Consider the following 18,973-nt stretch of genomic DNA (forward strand, 5'->3'; position numbering starts at 1 on the left):
GACAGTTTTCAATTTCAGAAATTAAACCATTCGTGCATCGAGACTAATACGATTGAAATTTAAACAATAGAGACTTGAGGATTAGAAACGTGGATCACACAGTTTTTCGAACGCTTTATTTCTTTAATTAAATTGAAGTTCGAAATTATTGAGCTATTTTTCAGTGGCATATCACACCTATTGAGAACATAAACAATTTTAAGTGTACCTTGAAAATTCGAGAACCTTCCACCGAAGAATTAGGCAAGCTGAAATGATAAGAGATAATTTATTCAAGACGTCATTTGGTGTCTCATAGAAAGACGTAAACAGCATCTGATATGTGCTTTGTCTGTCATCTTGAACAAAACATTTAATATGTTAAATAATAGGGGAAAAATGTATTGTTTATTCTGGTAAAAGTGCGCCTAAACTATGTTTTAAAACTCCTACAGAGTGCGTGAAGCCGGCTAAATGTTTCATCATGCACAAATTGTCGGGATGTTTTTACCAAAAAAAACGTTGTGCTCTTTGTCTAACTTGTGGTGCCGAAGCCCAAGGAAGAAGAGCGAACGATTTTACAAGAATAGGAACTTTTGAAATAATTTCGAGTCATTATTCCATGTTGATTTAAAGTTGCTTGAGATAAGACAGAAGACAATTAAATAAACTACGAGTAATATTAAAAGAAAGGAAGGAAATTTCGAGAAACTGTGTATGACGAAAAAAATTGTCATTTTTGCGGCGCCTTTAATTTGTTTGAACTACACTGTCGATGACTCATGAAAAACTGTCGAGCTAAAAAATATTTAGCGATAATTTTAAGTATTTGGCATATCAATGAAATTTTATATCGCATCATGTTTAATCTGTTTATCCTTACTGTCAACTTGAATTTGTATTGTAGCTCTGAAGCCCTTGAGGTTCGATCAAAGCATTTGTATTGCATGTGTTTGACGTCCGTGAGTTATGGTCATTGTGGCTTTCGCGCAAAATGGAGCCGTACAAACTTTAATAGATAAATTCCAACACGAATCGTCAGTATTTGCTGGAAGACTTTCTCGAGGCCAGAGAAAGTTACTTTTCAAACTAAAATTACGCGACAGGTTGGTTAAAGTCCTTTCTTAATTAGAGAACTAACTTTCAAAACCACAAGAAAGTGCAACATTTCTTAAGGCAAAAAGAAAAAAAAAAAGCAGTTTTCCCTGCCCGTAAAAATCTAGTCGGCCCCTACTTATTTTAAAGAAGTTCCATACTCTGTAAGTGGGACCCTTTTAATTGCTGCAAACATAGGAGTGTTATTGTATGTTTAGAGCTTTTGTGAATAGCTTATGCAACGGAAAGCTTAACGTTTCTCGAGGCTGGCAATATTTCCTTGTCCAAGACATCCTTTCCGTATTAGTTTTCATTAGCGATCCGTTATTATCACACGGTGGAGTTTCCATAGATAAACACTGGATTATTTGAGAACTTAAGGGAAATCTTCTTAAACATCGTTTAAAAGCTAATTTAGGCCGAATAAGATGTTTCATAATGATAATTTGTCAACGTTACCAGCCGAAACTTACGCTTATTGCAAAATTTGAGATCGTGATCGTGATAACTGTTATTTAATTATTGTCATGGTTCAGTGACATTGTAGAGAGAACAAGGAAGTTCTTATCTAAAATAATCATCGTTTTGGCTTGAAACCAGGTGTTTCTACAGTTAATCATCGTTTTGGCTTGAAACCAGGTGTTTCTATGGTAACCGTAGCTACCATATTGTTATAAAAGAAAGCACTTTTACCTCGAAAGCAGTAAGGGACCAAAGAGCTTTGCATCTTGAGAGGTAAGAGTTGATCATATCGAAAACCTTGATGGGTTATTTGAGTAATACTCTCCCTGGAAAATCCATATTCTTTACGAAAAGGATATTTACCCGCGGCTCCTTTAATTCTACATAGCAAAAGAAAAAGGTTGGCTTCATTCCCAAATAAGGATATGGTGCGATTTTAAAAGTAAACTAAGTCAGGATTTTTTTCAACGAAAGCAGATTATCAATACTCGGGGATTACTAACCGAACCTTTAAATGTTTATCTCTATGCAACACGAAAGCTCTGGCAAACAATATTTTGCTCTGTTTACCACAAAAATTACCAAAAGGTCGCTGAAGTTTCAACTCCGTCCAAAATGTTTGATGTATTAGAAAGGATTATTCATCGGATATAGTTTGGAAACTTTATGTTTGAATCTTTCTTGCCCTTTTGGTTATTGGACTTAGCAGATAAATAAAGGGTTTCAACAATCATCGGGATTTTTGTTTTATATAAGATGAGGATAAGCAGCAGCTTGTAAATGCTAATTAGCCAACTTGTCAAAGATCGTATTATTTTTCTCGCTCAATAAGAATACATTATTTCTTCTGAAGTTTTTGTCGAGGTCGAGTCGTCGTCACTTCACATCTAAAACCAACGTTTCTGAATGGACATTCGTTTTTCTATGGGCAGTTTAAGAACACCTAATGGAGGGAGATATCCGTGCGCTAAAAAGCTTTGTATCAGGGTTGATTATCAACTCTTTCAGACAATTTTAGGAGCGAAGTTTGATGAAAATAACACGTCTGCGTATTTAACTCCAAACACTGACAAATGAAAGCGGACTTGAAACGGGAACATGACTTTTCTTTCGATTAAATGTCTATTATTAGCAAAATTGCCATACGACAAATATTAAAAGCATGATAAGTTTTCCAAGGTGTTTATCTTTCGATAGGAATGAATAAAAAATATGCTGGATAAATATGCCGAAAATATTCTTCATCTGTCAAATTTAATTAAAAAGTCCAAGAGAACTTAACGTCTAAATATCTGCTTTTCCTGGGGGTTTTTTGCCGTCAATTAGACCTTCTAAAGAAATAGATCAACATTTTTACAATGTTGTTCTAAGGACTAATTTCAATGTCTAATAAGTATGTTAACTTGTAAAGATATTCCTGTGAGACCCACTTCTCTCCATCGAGGGAAGCGGGTAACATCTATCTGCGACATTTCTATTACTTTCCACATAGACTTGATAGCCCCAAGAATTTTGAATTGTTTTTTATGTTTTGATTGACTTCCATAGTATGGTTTCTTTCATAAAAACAGGCTAATTTTGGAAGCTTAATCCACTGCTAGGAGCTTGTGATCAACTTAATACCTGCGCCATACGCGTGGGGTAGAAACGGAAAACTGTTACTTTGAAGCAGGCATGGAGTTTGTTTCATTTTTCATGTTCATAGCCTGGAATGCATTATTGACTAACTTGACTTTTGGAAAAGGTGGGTCGCAGATGGCGAATCATTTTTTATCCTTCGATTCACTTATGAGTACAACCTTATTTATATAAAAAAGGTTTATCAAGAAAAATGAATTTTTTTTATAACTTATCGATCATGAAATAGAAAAGGAACTTGAGAAAAATTTGCGTATGGCTTTTAGTGATGGCTTTTGTTCTATCTCCCCTAAAACAATATCGCTCAGGAGAAACAAAACACACGAAAATGCTCTCTACAAACCTTGTGTCTTCACAAAAGACAAGTGATGCTCGATGCTGCCAATTTTTGTTCTTGTTTCTCCCTTTTTTACCGTTTTTGGGAGGGAGATGGCCAGAGCTATTTATCTAGGACCCGTATTATACATAAAGTTGGGAATTTAAAATATAGCAGCGGTAACAACGACATGAACAAAAACAATTAAAAAACTTTACTCAAATTTGTCTTGTCCCAAGCATTTTATGTGTTAACCTCCTTTATCTCAGCTGAAATCACGAGGAAATTTCTGAGCGCGGAATTGAGACAAAGAATTTTATCCTAAATACCTATGTTCTCAGATAGGAAAAAATCTGCAAATGAATGCAGTGTTAATTTTTCTCCGTTTTCCCGTAATCTCCTCGGTGGGCTCGTTAAGTTACGCGGAACCTGCAATTTCTCTTTTTTTATTTATTTTGTTACAAGACAGCACACCAAAAGTAGAGTTATAATAAAAAAAAGGATTTGGCAACCGTTTCCTTATAGACACCTGTCCTTAAGAAGACCGTAGAAAATGAAATAGAGGCAACTCATACTTCAAGGTACGAATAAAATTTATTGGATGTCTTACCACCTTGAAGTTATACGAGCCTGCTGCTTATTGTTCCTATATGATTTTAAAAACCTAAATGCTGTAATGTTCCCGTGATGGCTAAAAGATTCCAAGGATTCTGTTATCGATTGTAAAACGACGATGTAATGCCAGTTTCTGAGCGGCCTTGAGTTGTTTTCCTTCAACGGAAGCAGTATTGCATGGTAGTCAGCGTTCAACTTCCCGAACTGATTATTTCATGAATGCTTAAGCAAAAACCAAGAAAATCATAATTTACCCTTCGTTAAGTGTAAGATGAAAAGTTCAGGATGAAGACTATAACATGATGCTTCGTAAAGTAAATCGCGCAAGTTTCACCACAATATTCTGTATTTCTATCATCTGCATCTCCTTGATTGCTAGTTCCATATTCTACATATTTACCTACTTACTTCGTTTCAAGGCGCCAGTGAATCACATTTAACGAAAGATGAATTGTAATCGATGGAAAATAAGTCTACATGAACTTCAGTCGAACAGTTTGGTCTAGTCGTAATTGCAAAAAATAGCACGATTTAATTTATCGCCTGCCTAAATAAAGTATTCTCTATATCGTTGAAAACGCGAATGAGACCAGTCGACAGTCAAAAGACAACTATCTGATAACAACTTGAATAGTAAACAGGGCCTTAAGAGCGACGCTGAATAAATTCCCTGAAAAATGCAAGCCTCTTAACTTAGGCAAAACCCATGTCTTGAAAGCTGTCTTTGAAACAATTTCACTGTTCTTTACTGGAACTTTTTTTTTAATCTATGTACAGTTCTTCGCCTCAGATACAAAACAAATAAAAATGTTCCTCCGTGCATAAGTTCTAAAGATTGTTTGACAGTTTTCAATTTCAGAAATTGAACCATTCGTGCATCGAGACTAATACAATTGCAAATTTAACAATAGAGACTTGAGGACTAGCAATGTGGATCACACAATTTTTCCAACGTTTTATTTCTTTAATTGAATTGAAGTTCGAAATTATTGAGCTATTTTTCCGTGGCATGTCATGTCTAATAAGAACTTAAACAATTATGAGCGTAACTTCAAAATTCGAGCAAATTCCACCGAAGAATTAGGCAAGCTGGAAAAATATATGAGATAATTTATTAAAGACGTCATTTTTTTGCTCATAAAAAGACATAAAAAGTTTCTGTTATCTGCCTTGTCTGTCATCTTGAACAAAACATTTACTATGTTAAGTAATAGGGGAGAAATGAATTGTTAATTCTGGTAAAAGTGCGCCTAAAAAAAATGTTTTAAAACTCCCACAGAATGCGTGAAGCTGGCTAAATGTTTCATCGTGCACAAATTGTCGGGATGATTTTATCATACCGGGACGGAAAACGTTGTGCTTCCTGTCTAACTTGTGGTGACGAAGCCCTGGGAAGAAGATCGAACGATTTTACAAGAATAGGAACTTTTGAAATAATTTCGAATCATTATTACGAGTTGATTTAAGGTTTCTTGAGACAAGACAGAGGACAATTCAATGAACTATTAGTAATGCGAAAAGGACGTAAGCAAATTTCAAGACAGTGTGTATAACGAAAGAAAGAAAGTTATATTTGCAGCTCCATTATTTTATTTGAACTACACTGTCGATGACTCATTAAAAACCGTCATGCTAAAAAATATTTAGCAACAGCTTTTAAGTATTTGGCATATCAGTAAATTTACATCGCATTTTGTTTAATCTTTTTGTCACAACGAAACACAAAAGGAAGAACTCTCACCGAAGTTGGACCACAGCCAATAGAATATATCATTAAGTCGCGTTTATTGCTGAAAAGCGCCCATGGCAGCCACAATGACCGTCAAATTAAGCAGACAAGTTCATTTAATTTGAATAATTGGCATAATGAATTAGATAAACTAGTATTTGCTTCAGTTTCATCCACATGAGGAAAGAACCAGAGCATTCTTACCTGCTTCTTACTATTATACGTAAACTATTTTAACTTTCTTCGCACTTATGCCAATAAATTAAGAAGTTTTGATGTTCTTATCCAACTTCATTCAACCAAAAAAAATTATATAATTTGTTGGATTTGGTGTTTGCCTAAAGAAACAACGTCAAAAACAGCGCAATTAGCTTAATTAAGGGACGCTTGTTTACCCAAACCCGTTTGAAATACACCTTTTATATCAGGTTTTAAAGACCAGCTAGTCGATACTCAAGACCTATTTCATATCTGATAACCAGAAAAGGCGCGTAGCAAAAGAAATAAGCAGTTCTTCTGGGGAGAAGACATTTGCTACTGGTAAGGCTGTTTTTGCTAGTAGTTTGAAGTAAAACCTTTTGGCTTAAACGGAATGTAAATTCTTGTTATTTAAAGCGATAGCTTTAAATGTTTGTCAAATTTTAATCACACTCTATCTAATTTATCTTAGTTATGTTTAATGTTTTGAAAAACGGTTAGGCTCTGGGTGACTGTATATGTATATTGATACACTTATGTCGACAAGGTTGCTCTCGAAAATTCCCTGGATATTGAGAACGACAATTCTTTTGTTTTGTTTTTTTTGGGAATTTTTTGTTTTCTTCTTCAAGTGCCCTTCAGGAAGGGTTAGTATCGTTTAGAGGGACCTTACGTTGTGAGAACTGCAACGCTGAGAAAGACGTGGTTTGATCGTAGAATTAATTTTTAGCGAATGGCTGGATTCGTCAACTGTCTCTCAAGGTCGCAAATCTCAAATTCGGCATATTGTATGGGAGCATCGTTCACTTTTAAATGGAAATTAAATTAATTTACCCTCGGTGTTTTGGTTCTCAGATCACGCAATGTCTTTTCACTCTGTTGTATTTCAAAGGAATGAGAAATGTACAAAGCTAAAAACGTACGTGCTGAGATATTGTTCTGCGAAGTAGATCTTTTGTTTGGCCACGTTCTCCCTGGTGTCACCGTTGCGGTTTCCTGAAGGTCGTTTATTAATCTTAAATTGGCAGAAGATTGTTTTATTTGGCTTTAAAAAACTGTTGGCGCTCCCTAAATATGTTCTTCGCAAACAATAAATAAATCTTTAAATAATCTTGTTTCCTCCTTCCACTAAGTGTCAGCGACCTGGCAAAATTTTCCATCAGCCGAATCTTCTGATACTTTTATCGCCAGCAATTGTCATCAAGCTGCTGAGTGGAGCAAGATGGCCCTTACCCTGCTACTGTTGATAGTTGTAAGTTCAAAATTCTTAGATGCAAGTTCTCAAGATGGCAAAGCCAAAGGAGAAGTGTCGATCTTGGGTATGATGCTCCAAGGACATATCTTCAAAAAGATCATAAAAGCGGCTCGCGGTGATTTGTGTTTACGGGAATGTTACCAAGACATCAGATGCCAGAGTTTTAACTACGTCTTTTCCGAAGACATTTGCGAATTGAGCAACCGTACCAAGGAAGCCAGACCAGAAGATTTTGTACCAAACTTTGAACGATATTATTTCAGAAAAGACATGAAGAGAGGTGAGACCTTAATGTTAAAGTTAGAAAAAAGAAAATAAAAAATTAAGCATGTATTATGGAATGATAAATTATACATGTAAACAAGAAGCAATCCGTTGTTTTTCAGTGCCTCTCGGGTCCGTTCCAGAACTTCCGGCTGAAACGTGTAAAGAGATTAAAACAAGTGAAGGAGGGCAAGCGGTTAGTGCGAGTTACTGGATTTACTCCATCATACCTGAAAAGATTGTATTCGCTTACTGCGACATGAAAACAGAAGGTACCTTAATTCATCATGAAAATCGATGTTTAAGTTTTTGGCCTTTATCCTCTTAGAGCAAACTCCACATTAAAAAACGTAAACAATCATTACTGGCCCTTAGATCATTTCAGTTTGAAATGTAAAATGTGATTGAGTTAAAAATATTTACACAAACAATTGCCTGTTGTGCAGCATTTGCATTGTTTGTCATCAATACTTTTTTAGTATCCACTTGATGGATCCCTCTTCCTTTATATCCTTACACTTCCTCTTCTTATCTTTTACATTCTTTGTGGGTAGGGAAGACCTATTGCCGCGACAATCTGCTTCTCAGTATATTTTAATCGGTACAATATTTGAACACTGTAAGCAACCTCAGCTTGTCTTATAAAATTATTAAAAACTACGTAAGTGCAGTTAAAAACGGCAGCAGCAACAACAGCAAAAATACTCTAAACCGCTAAAGCGGTTCGTTTTGGCTAAATGTCCCTATTTCTGTCATTCTGTATGTAATTTGGAATTTTGACATCTTGATATATTTGCAGCCAGGTCTTCTCCACGGTTACTTCTTTCATGGCTTCTCGGTGATAACTTCTTTTGCCAACGAAATTTGCTATTGCTCTTGCTTGGGTTTAAACCCCTGAAGAGTGAAGCGATTCACGAAACAGGCTTGTCGGGATATGTAGTTGCGTCGTTTTTTCCTCTCATAATATTTATATATATATATATATATATATATATGTATGTATGTATGTATGTATGTATGTATATAGGGAGAGAGAGAGGGAGAGAGAAAGAAATATAAACGTAGTTTGAAAGCCAGGAGAAAGATCATTGGTGGTTCACCCTGCCGTCAATTATGTCACAGACTTCTCAGGAAACACATGCAATGTCTTATTGCAATCAAAAGTTCATACTCCTGAATTGTAATTGAACAATTTTGAGTTCTGCTCTAAGCTTATTGTTAATCGTACAGTGAAACTTTTCATTTCACATAGGCAGCCGTTTCCTTGACAACTATTCGTGTGCTCTGGGCAGCTAAATACTCCTGAATTGTAATTGAACAATTTTGAGTTCTGCTTTAAGCTTATTGTTAATCGTACAGTGAAACTTTTCATTTCACATAGGCAGCCGTTTCCTTGACAACTATTCGTGTGCTCTGGGCAGCTAAATGCAAAAATGATCGGACAAGAATCAAAAAGGAAAATGCTTGTTTGAAGCCATGGTTTCAGCTTCAATCGAAAAAAACTGTTATGTGTAGGGTACTAAGACTTTATGATAAGTAGTGGAGGTTATTTGACCCCTTTTCACTATCGGGGAGTGCAGTGTATTGATATTATTTTAAAACAAATACATTGAGATCGAGTTAAACCCTTTAACTCCCAGAAGAGATTAACTCGACACTTCTCCCTATAATACCCTACATTATCCGGCAAACAGGCGATGAGAACACTCAAACTTAGCAGGCAGGTTTGTGTTATTCTCATCTACCGCCAAATTCTTATGACTAGTTTATAAGGAAATCTGTAATAGCTAGAGGGGAGAATTGACAATAAGATCTTGGGAGTTAAAGGGTTAAGCATGATTTCCACAGCTTTCCCGAGTCCGTTCCTCGGATGATTTAAAGCCTAATTTAAATGATTCAAGCACAATCGAGCTCAGTTTGATTTCAGAGACCTCCAGCACTTAGTCATTTGTATGTTGATTACACAGCCACTAATGAGAACGCTCCTATCCGTTTAATGGGCGGTGGAGCAAACTACGGCCGCGTAGAGGTTTATCACAACGGGCAGTGGGGCACAGTGTGTGATGATCACTGGACAATCAACGAAGCAAATGTGGTGTGTAGTCAGCTTGGCTTCTCTGGTGCATCTCGGGCTAGTTGTTGCGCTGAATACGGTCAGGGTTCTGACCCAGTCTGGATGGATGAGGTCTACTGCCAAGGGGGAGAGGCAATGTTATCTCGATGTACGTTCCCTGGTTGGGAAATCGAAAACTGTAGCCATGGTGAGGATGCTGGTGTGGTGTGCAACAATTAGACTGGTCGCAAACAAAAAAGGTGACTTGCATCAAATTTTTTTTTGCTACAAGTCATTTCGTGGCATTACAATGCACGAACTTATTGTAGCATGCTCATATTGACAACATACTAGCTTTTTGTTTCTAGGTGGAGTTTTCTAGTGACCGAAGAGAATATAAACTGTATTCATTCGGGCTGTGATCACACTTTAGTAAGGAATCAGAAATAATCGTTAAAAGTCGAATTACCGAAGCAGTTAAAAACGCAATCGTAAAGATTATGTATGTAAAAACTGCTTCTATACCTATCACAACTACCCCTGAACGATGTAGCCTACGATCTTTTAAAATGTAAGCGTATATATACATGTAATGAATAGTAACTAATGGAAAAGTTACGGCTTGTTCCATCAAAGTAAGGACTATACTAGGCAAGAGGAAACTATTAAAGTTTACTCATAAAGGAAATGAAAGAATCTACTTTTTTTAAAATCTTAATTAAGGATGAGAAAGTTACGTGTTTTCATTTTCTCTTGACTCTCCTTTCTTATAAAGGTGGTGTTACACAAGACAAATTGCATCAACAATTTCTCGTGCAAGAGGGTTGTATGAAAAATCAAACCCCATGTAACATAATACCGATAATAGTTATTGCTCACCTTTTGAATATGCATCACGTGGCTAGTTTTTGATCTCGGTTCAAAAATTAGCAACGCAAGATGACTAACATATGCAAGATCAACAAGTATGCTCGGAGGCAAACAGTACTTGCTAATTACTTCCGAACCAGCCAATTAGCGCGCGCGAGAGGCACTGTTTACGTATTTGGTACACTCCGCCAAAATGAGATAACTACCGAATACACATATTTAAGTATTTTACGGCAGTCAAGGTGTACCAACAATTTCGGTAAATCATTATTCGTGGGGTATTTTGAACAATGACCACATTTCTCTATAGGTGTTCAAACACATTAGCGACAACGCTGTAGACGTATATCTCTTTTTTTCCGTATTTTATGGAATTTTGTTTCTTTTTTGGCACAAGCACCCGAAAAAAATAGAAACAAAGCCATTCCAGTTATTCTGTGGAGTATATTTCGTATAAGACCTAAAGATCGAAAGCAAAAGGAAGAGATAATATGAAAGATAGAAATGATGGTGATAATAATTATCATAATATTTAACAAGCAAGAGTTTGTTGAACAGGAGCTACGAGAGCTTTAGGAGGCTTAAACTTTGTTAAGACTGTCTCTTTAAAAATAGTCTCATGTAACATACCGTTATCAGTAGTTTACGCAACAAATTTGCGATAAAAGGTGTATCGTGTAAAAGGAGTACTGTTTGAAGGTTCAGTACGGGCAACGCTATGATTTAATTTACGTAATGATAAGTAAGTCTCCAAGAGGACTCAGTGCGGGAAATAGCGAGATAATACATGTAGATAAACGAATTTAATAAGCAACAAGGAGGGGTTGCCATAGACCTAATAATAAGCATGATTAGCAATCTTTTGTGTTCATGGAAATTAGCCTTGTTATTCTTATCTTTGAATGACTAATTTGTATACCTTTGATAGTAATATAATATAGTTGCTGTACATGTTAGTGTTACTATGAAAAAAAATTAAATGTGACTTTGGACTATTTTTTGCGTAATTTCACATTTGAAATACATAGCTTTTACTTGGCAGACACCTTTATGCGGTGATGCACGAGAAGCTTAACATGAAGTGTGCTTATATGGCGATACTACTGTAAAACGTAATACTATCGAAGCATTTGAAAATATATAGTAAAGGTTATGAAATGCGCAGGCTTTGAAATGACAAGTTTTTATTGTTCGTCTAGGCGGGCGTATTCAATCATACCCAAATTACATATGACTGGTAATAATAAGACATTGCTGCCAGGCAAGTGTTATTTTGCAAAGAATAAAAAAATTTTTGTCTTTACAGATGATCTCCGGAATTACAGTAATTAGCTGACGAACGAGAAGAATTAAAGCACAGACTTGTCTAAGGATACGATACGTTGCGGCGTAAAATACGTAATAATGGGGTTTTGCACCTAATGAGCCAGTCATAACCAGAAATTCCTAATTGCGCGTGTATAGAATGTTTTCCACTGTCTCATGCAAAAGTCATATAGTCTTTATTTAATCTGAAAAGAGCATATCAGGATAGTATTTCCTTTATTTTGAAATCGCGTGTATGATTACAGACCCAATTGCACTCTGCTCAGTTCAATTGCCATAATTAATTTTTATAAAGTAGCTCTTCATAATTCAATCATTTAGAACCACTTTAATGACATCAAAAGAAATGTTCTCCTGATATGCTGTTGGCAACACAGTAGAAATCCCACCCATACCCATTTCATACTTCTTTGGGGACCAAGAAATAAACGTTCTAACCGTCATAAGGTAAAAAAATCTCCATTCCTTGGCCATGAGAATTCACCCAGGAATCCCACCCAAGAGGAAAATAAGCAGCATTGAAATCATCTTTTTCAAAAAATGTCCATCCCTCCCTAGACACTCCCTTACCAGCAAACAAGAAACGAAAAATGTTCCCCCCAAAAAAACAACCTTACAGGCCAACGTGACCGCGATTTCAAGTGCCGTTCGACGGCCACCCTAAAAAAACACACATTTTCATGAATTATTGCAACGTCCGGGCTTGGCCTGTTGAATAACTCCACGCATCGCGGTAAGATACCCTCCTCTGCCTCCCACGAGGCTTCGTAAAGCGAGAAGCCCTTCCAAGCCAACTAAGTATTCTATCTAATTAAATGAAAGGCAAAAAAACCTGCGCTGATTTCGACTGAATTCATTAAAAAAAATATAAACACAAGCGCGCACGTGCGAAGACAGGAACTACGACTAAACACTTACCGTTTCATTTCTTTCCCGTCTTTCGACGAGCCTTTCGACTCCCAATAAGTTGATCTTCCGTACTTGATTAGTTTCTTTGGCTGGTCAGAGTCGGCACTCGTGAATGAGATGGCATTTAACATCAACAAGTACCCTCTAAAAGGTTTCTCGTGCGACGCCATGAACCAATCACACGCTAGCTTTCTCGACAGGCTGTCATGTGCGCTGGCGCGTAACGGAAATAAGCACCATCCACTTTGGTTCGGAATTTCTGGCTATGAGTGCAATAAACACTCTTTGTTTCGTTTTAATAACAAGAACTCCGTTCACCTTTGTATCACGCTGAGCTCAAGGAAAGAGTAAAAGAAAGAGTAAAAGATTATTTACATTGATGATGGAACACAACCAAAAAATTATTGCTATTTATCTTTATAAGGATCTACATATATTTCTTTTTGTTACCGTATTCTCGTTTTATTGCTGTTAAAACATAGGGGCGGTTCTCAAGTTAGAGATTGGTGTTTTAAGTTTTATTACAGTCACCATCTGAGCAGCACTTTTATTTTAATCTGCAGTTAGGTGGAAGAAATAATTAAAAAACAAATTGTAGAAGGAATAATAAGGACAAAGAGCTAACGTTCGAAACGTCAGCTTTAAAACTTTTTAAGGAGGCCAATTTACGTTAACAGCTCAGTAAATAAAACAAAATTGTCTTAATGACAAAAATACGTCGTGTGCTTTTGTTTCATTTTTTAAAAAGGTGTTGTAGATAACGTTAATCTAAGACGTGGATTTTGAATCATAACCTCAGGCGATAAACAAGAAGTTGTCAGTAATTCGGAAGGAAATACTCCCATTCATTAAAAGTAGCAGGAAATCAGTGCAGAAGAGATATTTGAAAAGAAAACGGCAGGTGCAAGTTTTTACTGTATGCTTATATATCACTTCCTTTCACGGCTGAAACAAAGATGGATTGCTTTCTGACGTGAAGTTTTGAGAGACAGGTTTCCAAATGTTTCAAGTAAAATGTTGATGAAGCATTTTCCTCGCGATAGAGTAGAAAGAAAAATTATGGTCAACGTTAAAGTGATAGTTTCTGGTGTCCAACTTTTAAGCATCTCTTATTTCCTTAACTTGTACAAAAAAAATGCAATATGAAAGGTTTTTAAACATGTATGCTAAGCTCAGCGAAACACTAAGGTAATATTCTCACTAAAAATGCACCACAGCCCAAAAGTTTTTCCTATTTTTTCTATATATTAATTTGCTCTCGGTGTTTTGTTTCTTAGACCACGCAAATGTCGTGATTTCACCCTGTTGTTTGTCAGAGGGATAAGGCTCATTTCGTTACTCACAAATCTCTTTTACAATCTATGACCGATTTTACATCTCGTGTCTGAAGCAAGAGTTGGAAATGTAAATGCAATTTAATACGTTACGAGAAGAGGTATTTTACTCGTTGGTAAATTTATTCCTAAATTCGTTATTTATTTTTAATTGAAACATCACGGGATTTGAGGACAGACACCACCAAGGCAAACACAACATCGACGTAAAAATTACCAGTCAACGGAACGTGCACTTATGATGTGTAATTAAGTTAAGGTTGGTTGGTCATCTAAACAGGAAAACTATCTTTTTTTATTAAAACAAACTGCTTTTTCATCACTACTTTTCGCGGTTAACGTTCAATTAAATCTGCAAAGGAAAAAAATCAAGACAAGTAAATTTAATTATGTCGCAATTCAAAATTAGTTTGTCATAAGATGAAAACGCATAGTCTAAAATGAAACAACTCCCAAAGAGAGACAGAACCAAATAAAAAAAAAGGAAAGATTTTGCCTTCAGATAACAAAAGTCCAAATAGGACTGACTACCCAAGAGAGACAGAACCAGGTGAAAAAAAAGGGAAAGGTTCTGCCTTCAGATAACAACAGCCCAAATAGGACTGACTACTGACTACCCAAGAGAGACAGAGCCAGGTGGAAAAAAAGGAAAGGTTCTGCCTTCAGATAACAACAGCCCAAATAGGACTGACTACCCAAGAGAGACAGAACCAGGTGAAAAAAAGGGAAAGGTTCTGCCTTCAGATAACAACAGCCCAAATAGGACTGACTACCCAAAAGAGACAGAACCAGGTGAAAAAAAGGGAAAGGTTCTGCCATCAGATATCAACAGCCCAAACAGAACTGACTACCCAAGAGAGACAGAACCAGGTAAAAAAAAAAAGGAAGGGCTCTGCTTTCAGATAACAACAGCTCACGTACTAATGACAAAACTGGGAAAAAAATTAAAAAATGAAGGTTCTTCCCTCACGGAGATAAGTCTGATTACACGAGAGAGTGGGAAAGAAATAACAAAAGAACGAGAGTATCTTCAGGATTCTGCTTTCGAAACTGCGAAATAGTACAGTACGATTAGTAAGAAAACACACTGTAAATGCGTGACTTTCGAACTTGCGTGACATTTGCGTTACAGTTGGCCTTTGTGCCATTTGATTCCTTTAAATAGTTTTTCTCGCCCGCTTTCATTAATCGCCTGTTCATGTTCGGAGTGCATACAAAGTTAATTTATAAAGTGTGATTTCAAGCCACCGGCGTATAGGGACTGATATGTAAGTTGTTTTCGCTTTTTTGTTGTTTATCTCGTTTCGAGCAAGCTCTTTCGTCCTTATTTGTAAATATATTTCGTGTTTGCCGTAGCATTTGGTTCATTTGTTAGTTCTTTTATTATGTTAGATTCATTTACGCTGTTAAGTCGCCACGTGTTTAATTGAATACAATCTATTATATAAGTCCCTTTTTTAATTCGTTTACAGTTTACGAGATTGATTAAAGTTATATCCCTGTAATATATTCCCTGGATTTGGTTGGCATTTTTCTCCGGTCACGATTTTCTTGGTATTTCATCGAGCCTTGATGTTCGTTTGCCGCAACAGTAAAATATCACCAATTGACGCCTTTGGCTGGAATTAAAATTCGTTGAGAATGAGCGATAGTGGTAGTCGATCGCCTCGAGCTACAGTTCGAAAGATTCTCACATTGGAGAAGGAACAAGCAGAAGTTGAAATTCCGAATGAACTATGCGATTTAAGAGATCTTAGTTTAGACGAAGCCAATAGTCCTCGTGGCAGGAAACACGATCCTCCAAATTTGAGAGAACCGCACGAGCGGACTTTGACTGACAAAGGCAGAGCCTATCAATTGGAAATTCGCGCTTTAAAGAAACAAGAAGTGGAAAACAAATTGCGTAAACATGTTGGAAGAATTTACTCATTGCTCGACTCCCACCCGGGTACCGAAGAATTAGAAAAGGAAAGACAAATCCTGGATGTAATTAAAGAGGAACTTAACCAGGCATACCGATCGTATGACGAGTTACTTGATGATGAAAGCGCTAAAGGTGCCGCTTACCGATATTTCGATTTGTGCGATCGGGAGTTTATCGAATGTAGAGTGCGACTATCCGAAATCCTTCGTTCAGTCGAACAACGAGAGCATGAAAAATTCGAATCTAATAGGCAAGAAACTGAATCAAGCCGTTCTGGAAGGTCAAGGGTTTCAGGTTCTTCAAGATCTTCTAGGTCGTCGGTCATGTCAAAGAGAGTAGAGGCGGCGACCAGAGCAGCGAAGCTAAAGGTCGAAATGAAGTACCTGGATCAGGAAACCAATTTAAGAAGAATTCAGCTGGAAAGGGAGATCGCCTTAGCAGATGCTGAAGAAGAAGCTATAAAATTGGTTATGAACGAAGAAGTGAAAAATGGCATAGTTCGCGAAGATATGAAATCTGATGAGAGATTCGAACAAAGTTTCCGCGAAGCTAAATTCGATGTCGGAAAAACTGTCATAAAACATGAACCTTCATTGTTGAGACCGGAAGCACTTCCTTTCGCACCGTTGACGCCGCCAATAACAGAAGCCGCTAGTAAAGTTAACAATTTCGCTCCAAAGCGAGACGAGCCGACAACACATCAAGAAGCGACTCTTAAACAAATAGTCAGTCTCCAAGCGAAACAAGCGGAATTAAGCGCTCTAATTGTCAACCAGCAAAGAGCCAGTACGCTTCCTTCTCAAGAACCGCCTGTCTTTAAAGGAAGTTATTTCGATTACCCGACATTCATAGCTGCTTTCGATGCTATGATAGATAAGAAAGTTGACTCAGAAAAGGATAAACTGTATTTTTTGAGCAAGTATACTTCCGGCAAAGCCCACGAAGTCGTAAAAGGTTTCTTGACCTGGGATTCTGACCAAGGTTATGAAGAAGCTCGTAAGCTCTTGGCTCAGCGCTTCGGCAACCCATTTCGAGTAGCGGAAGCTTATAAGGCTAAATTGCGAAATTGGCCGCAGATCGTCGAAGGAGATAGCTCCGGTCTTCAAGATCTCTCTGATTTTCTTGTCCGTTGTGAAGGAGCCATGCAGTCCATGAAGTACATGGAAGATCTAAATTCAACAAGGTTACTACAGGAAGTGAGCACAAAACTACCCTTCAAGTCAGGCTCCAGGTGGTGTCGCCAAGCACGTGATGTCCTGAAGAAAACGGAGAGAACGGTATCCTTCCACGATCTAGTAGAATTTGTCAGAGAAGAAGCAGATCTCGCAAACGATCCGGTTTTTTCTCCCGAAGCGTTGAAAGGTAGAAAAAACAAGGCGCCTGACAGAAGCCGAGTAATGAGAAGTCAGGGAGCAAACAGTTTTGCATCGTTTTCCTCTCGTACCCCGCCTAGGGAGAGCAGAGGAAGGCCTGATGCAGAGCAAGAGCCGAAACAGCAAAGTTCATGCGTCTTCTGCGGTGGTAACCACCCACCTCACAAGTGCGGAGAACTAAGCAGGAAGAGCATTGACGAGCGCCTGGCACTGGTTAGATCGAAAGGCCTCTGCTTTGGATGCCTGAAAAGGGGTCATCAATCGAAGAACTGTCGAGCTAGGTTAAATTGCGAGAAATGCGGTAGGCAGCATCCGACTCCACTTCATGACCCTACGTATAAAGAAGGATCTAGCAAACAGAATACTCCTGAATCATATCGGCCCGATCCGGTCCAAAGTCATCAAGTAAGTGCAGAGGTCGCGAACGACGACAGTACAATCTCCAACCCCAATGTCGGTGTGTGTAGCGCTGTGAGTGGGCAAGGCATTGTAACGAACTCTTTAATCATCCCAGTCTATGTGTTTCGTAAGAGTCACCCCGAACTTAAAGTCAAGGTTTATGCGTTATTGGATGACGCTAGTGACACGACGTTTATCAAAACGGACGTGAAAGATAAGCTTGGAATCCCTGGAGTTAATTCGAAACTTATCCTCAGTACCATGCTTGGAATTGAAGAAATCAACGTTTGCAAAGTGGATGGGCTGGTAGTTGAGAGGATAGACCAGCGCGTTCAAGTCGAGCTACCCAGGACGTACTCCAGAGACCAGATACCATCAAGAAGAGACCAGATTCCTAGTCCCGAAGTTGCAGCTGTGTGGCCACATCTCCAAAAGATCAAAGACAAGATTATGCCGTATCAAGAAAGCTTGGAAATCGGATTGCTAATTGGCTGCAACTGTCCGAAGGCGATCAAGCCTAAAGAAGTTATTTTGGGTAAGGGAGAAGACCCTTATGCCGTCCGCACTCTCCTAGGATGGGGAATAATTGGTCCCGTCAGTCCGTTAGAAGGTATCCAGCCGAACTGTGGAGAACATTTAGCGTCGTCTTGTAATCGAATCCTTGCGTATGAAGTTGATACTGGCCGCTGTAGCAACCGCAGCTTCGTTCTCAATTCACAAACTAAAGAAGAAATAAATCCTTTCGCAGTGACACGAATGTTCGAACGGGACTTCTCAGAGAATTCTATTCCTGGATCGGGGCTTTCAAAAGAAGACAGAAGATTCCTCGCCATCGCCAGGGAAGGAATTACCCAACTAGAAAATGGCCACTATGAACTACCCCTGCCCCTGAAGAATCCGAGTGTTGTTCTTCCTAACAACCGTGAGTCAGCCTTTCGTCGCTTGTTACAACTCAAAAGAAGATTCATGGCCGACAGAAGATACCGTGACGACTATGTCACCTTCATGGAGAATATGATAGAGAAGGGTTTTGCCGAAAAGGTGAAACAAAGCGCCTCTTCGTCGTCATATACGGAACAACGAAACGTCTGGTATATCCCACACCACGGAGTATACCATCCGAAGAAACCAACTAAGATTCGCGTTGTTTTCGACTGTGCCGCAGAGTTCAAGGGAGAGTCTCTGAATAAACACCTGTTACAAGGCCCGGACCTAACGAACACTCTTACAGGTG

At 38.0% G+C, this 18,973-nt stretch overlaps 2 protein-coding genes across 4 annotated transcripts in view; both read left to right on the forward strand.

Annotated features, from left to right (window-relative positions):
* The first annotated feature begins 1,746 nt into the window (after positions 1-1,746).
* Positions 1,747-11,469, forward strand: LOC149052690 (neurotrypsin-like). Its single transcript, XM_089204538.1, has 4 exons — positions 1,747-1,809; positions 7,224-7,567; positions 7,674-7,823; positions 9,519-11,469. Exons 2-4 carry the CDS (start codon positions 7,255-7,257, stop codon positions 9,842-9,844), a joined length of 789 nt encoding a protein of 262 aa, XP_089060664.1. The 5' UTR covers positions 1,747-1,809; positions 7,224-7,254; the 3' UTR covers positions 9,845-11,469.
* A 3,652-nt stretch (positions 11,470-15,121) lies between these two features.
* LOC149052691 (uncharacterized) overlaps positions 15,122-18,973 on the forward strand; it is a 7,507-nt gene continuing 3,655 nt past the window's right edge. For 2 of the 3 annotated variants that reach the window (XR_016185755.1, XM_089203528.1), the window contains exon 1: positions 15,122-18,973. This exon is cut by the window's right edge and continues 2,098 nt beyond it. Coding sequence is in view for 2 of the 3 variants with exons in the window: in XM_089203528.1 (XP_089059654.1) it covers positions 15,685-18,973 (3,289 nt within the window). In the remaining variant the exon portion in view is untranslated. The other variant, XM_089203539.1, reaches the window with a different exon arrangement.

Source organism: Pocillopora damicornis, chromosome 1 (assembly GCF_964200805.1).
Source record: "Pocillopora damicornis chromosome 1, jaPocDami1.2, whole genome shotgun sequence".
Taxonomy (NCBI): Eukaryota; Metazoa; Cnidaria; class Anthozoa; order Scleractinia; family Pocilloporidae; genus Pocillopora; species Pocillopora damicornis.

Bases quoted from the DNA above. Each gene is read 5' to 3' on its own strand.
- LOC149052690 (XM_089204538.1), top strand. From the start codon at position 7,255: ATGGCCCTTACCCTGCTACTGTTGATAGTTGTAAGTTCAAAATTCTTA. The intron at 7,568-7,673 runs GTGAGACCTTAA...GTTGTTTTTCAG, and splicing joins CAGAAAAGACATGAAGAGAG to TGCCTCTCGGGTCCGTTCCA. The intron at 7,824-9,518 runs GTACCTTAATTC...TTGATTACACAG, and splicing joins CTGCGACATGAAAACAGAAG to CCACTAATGAGAACGCTCCT.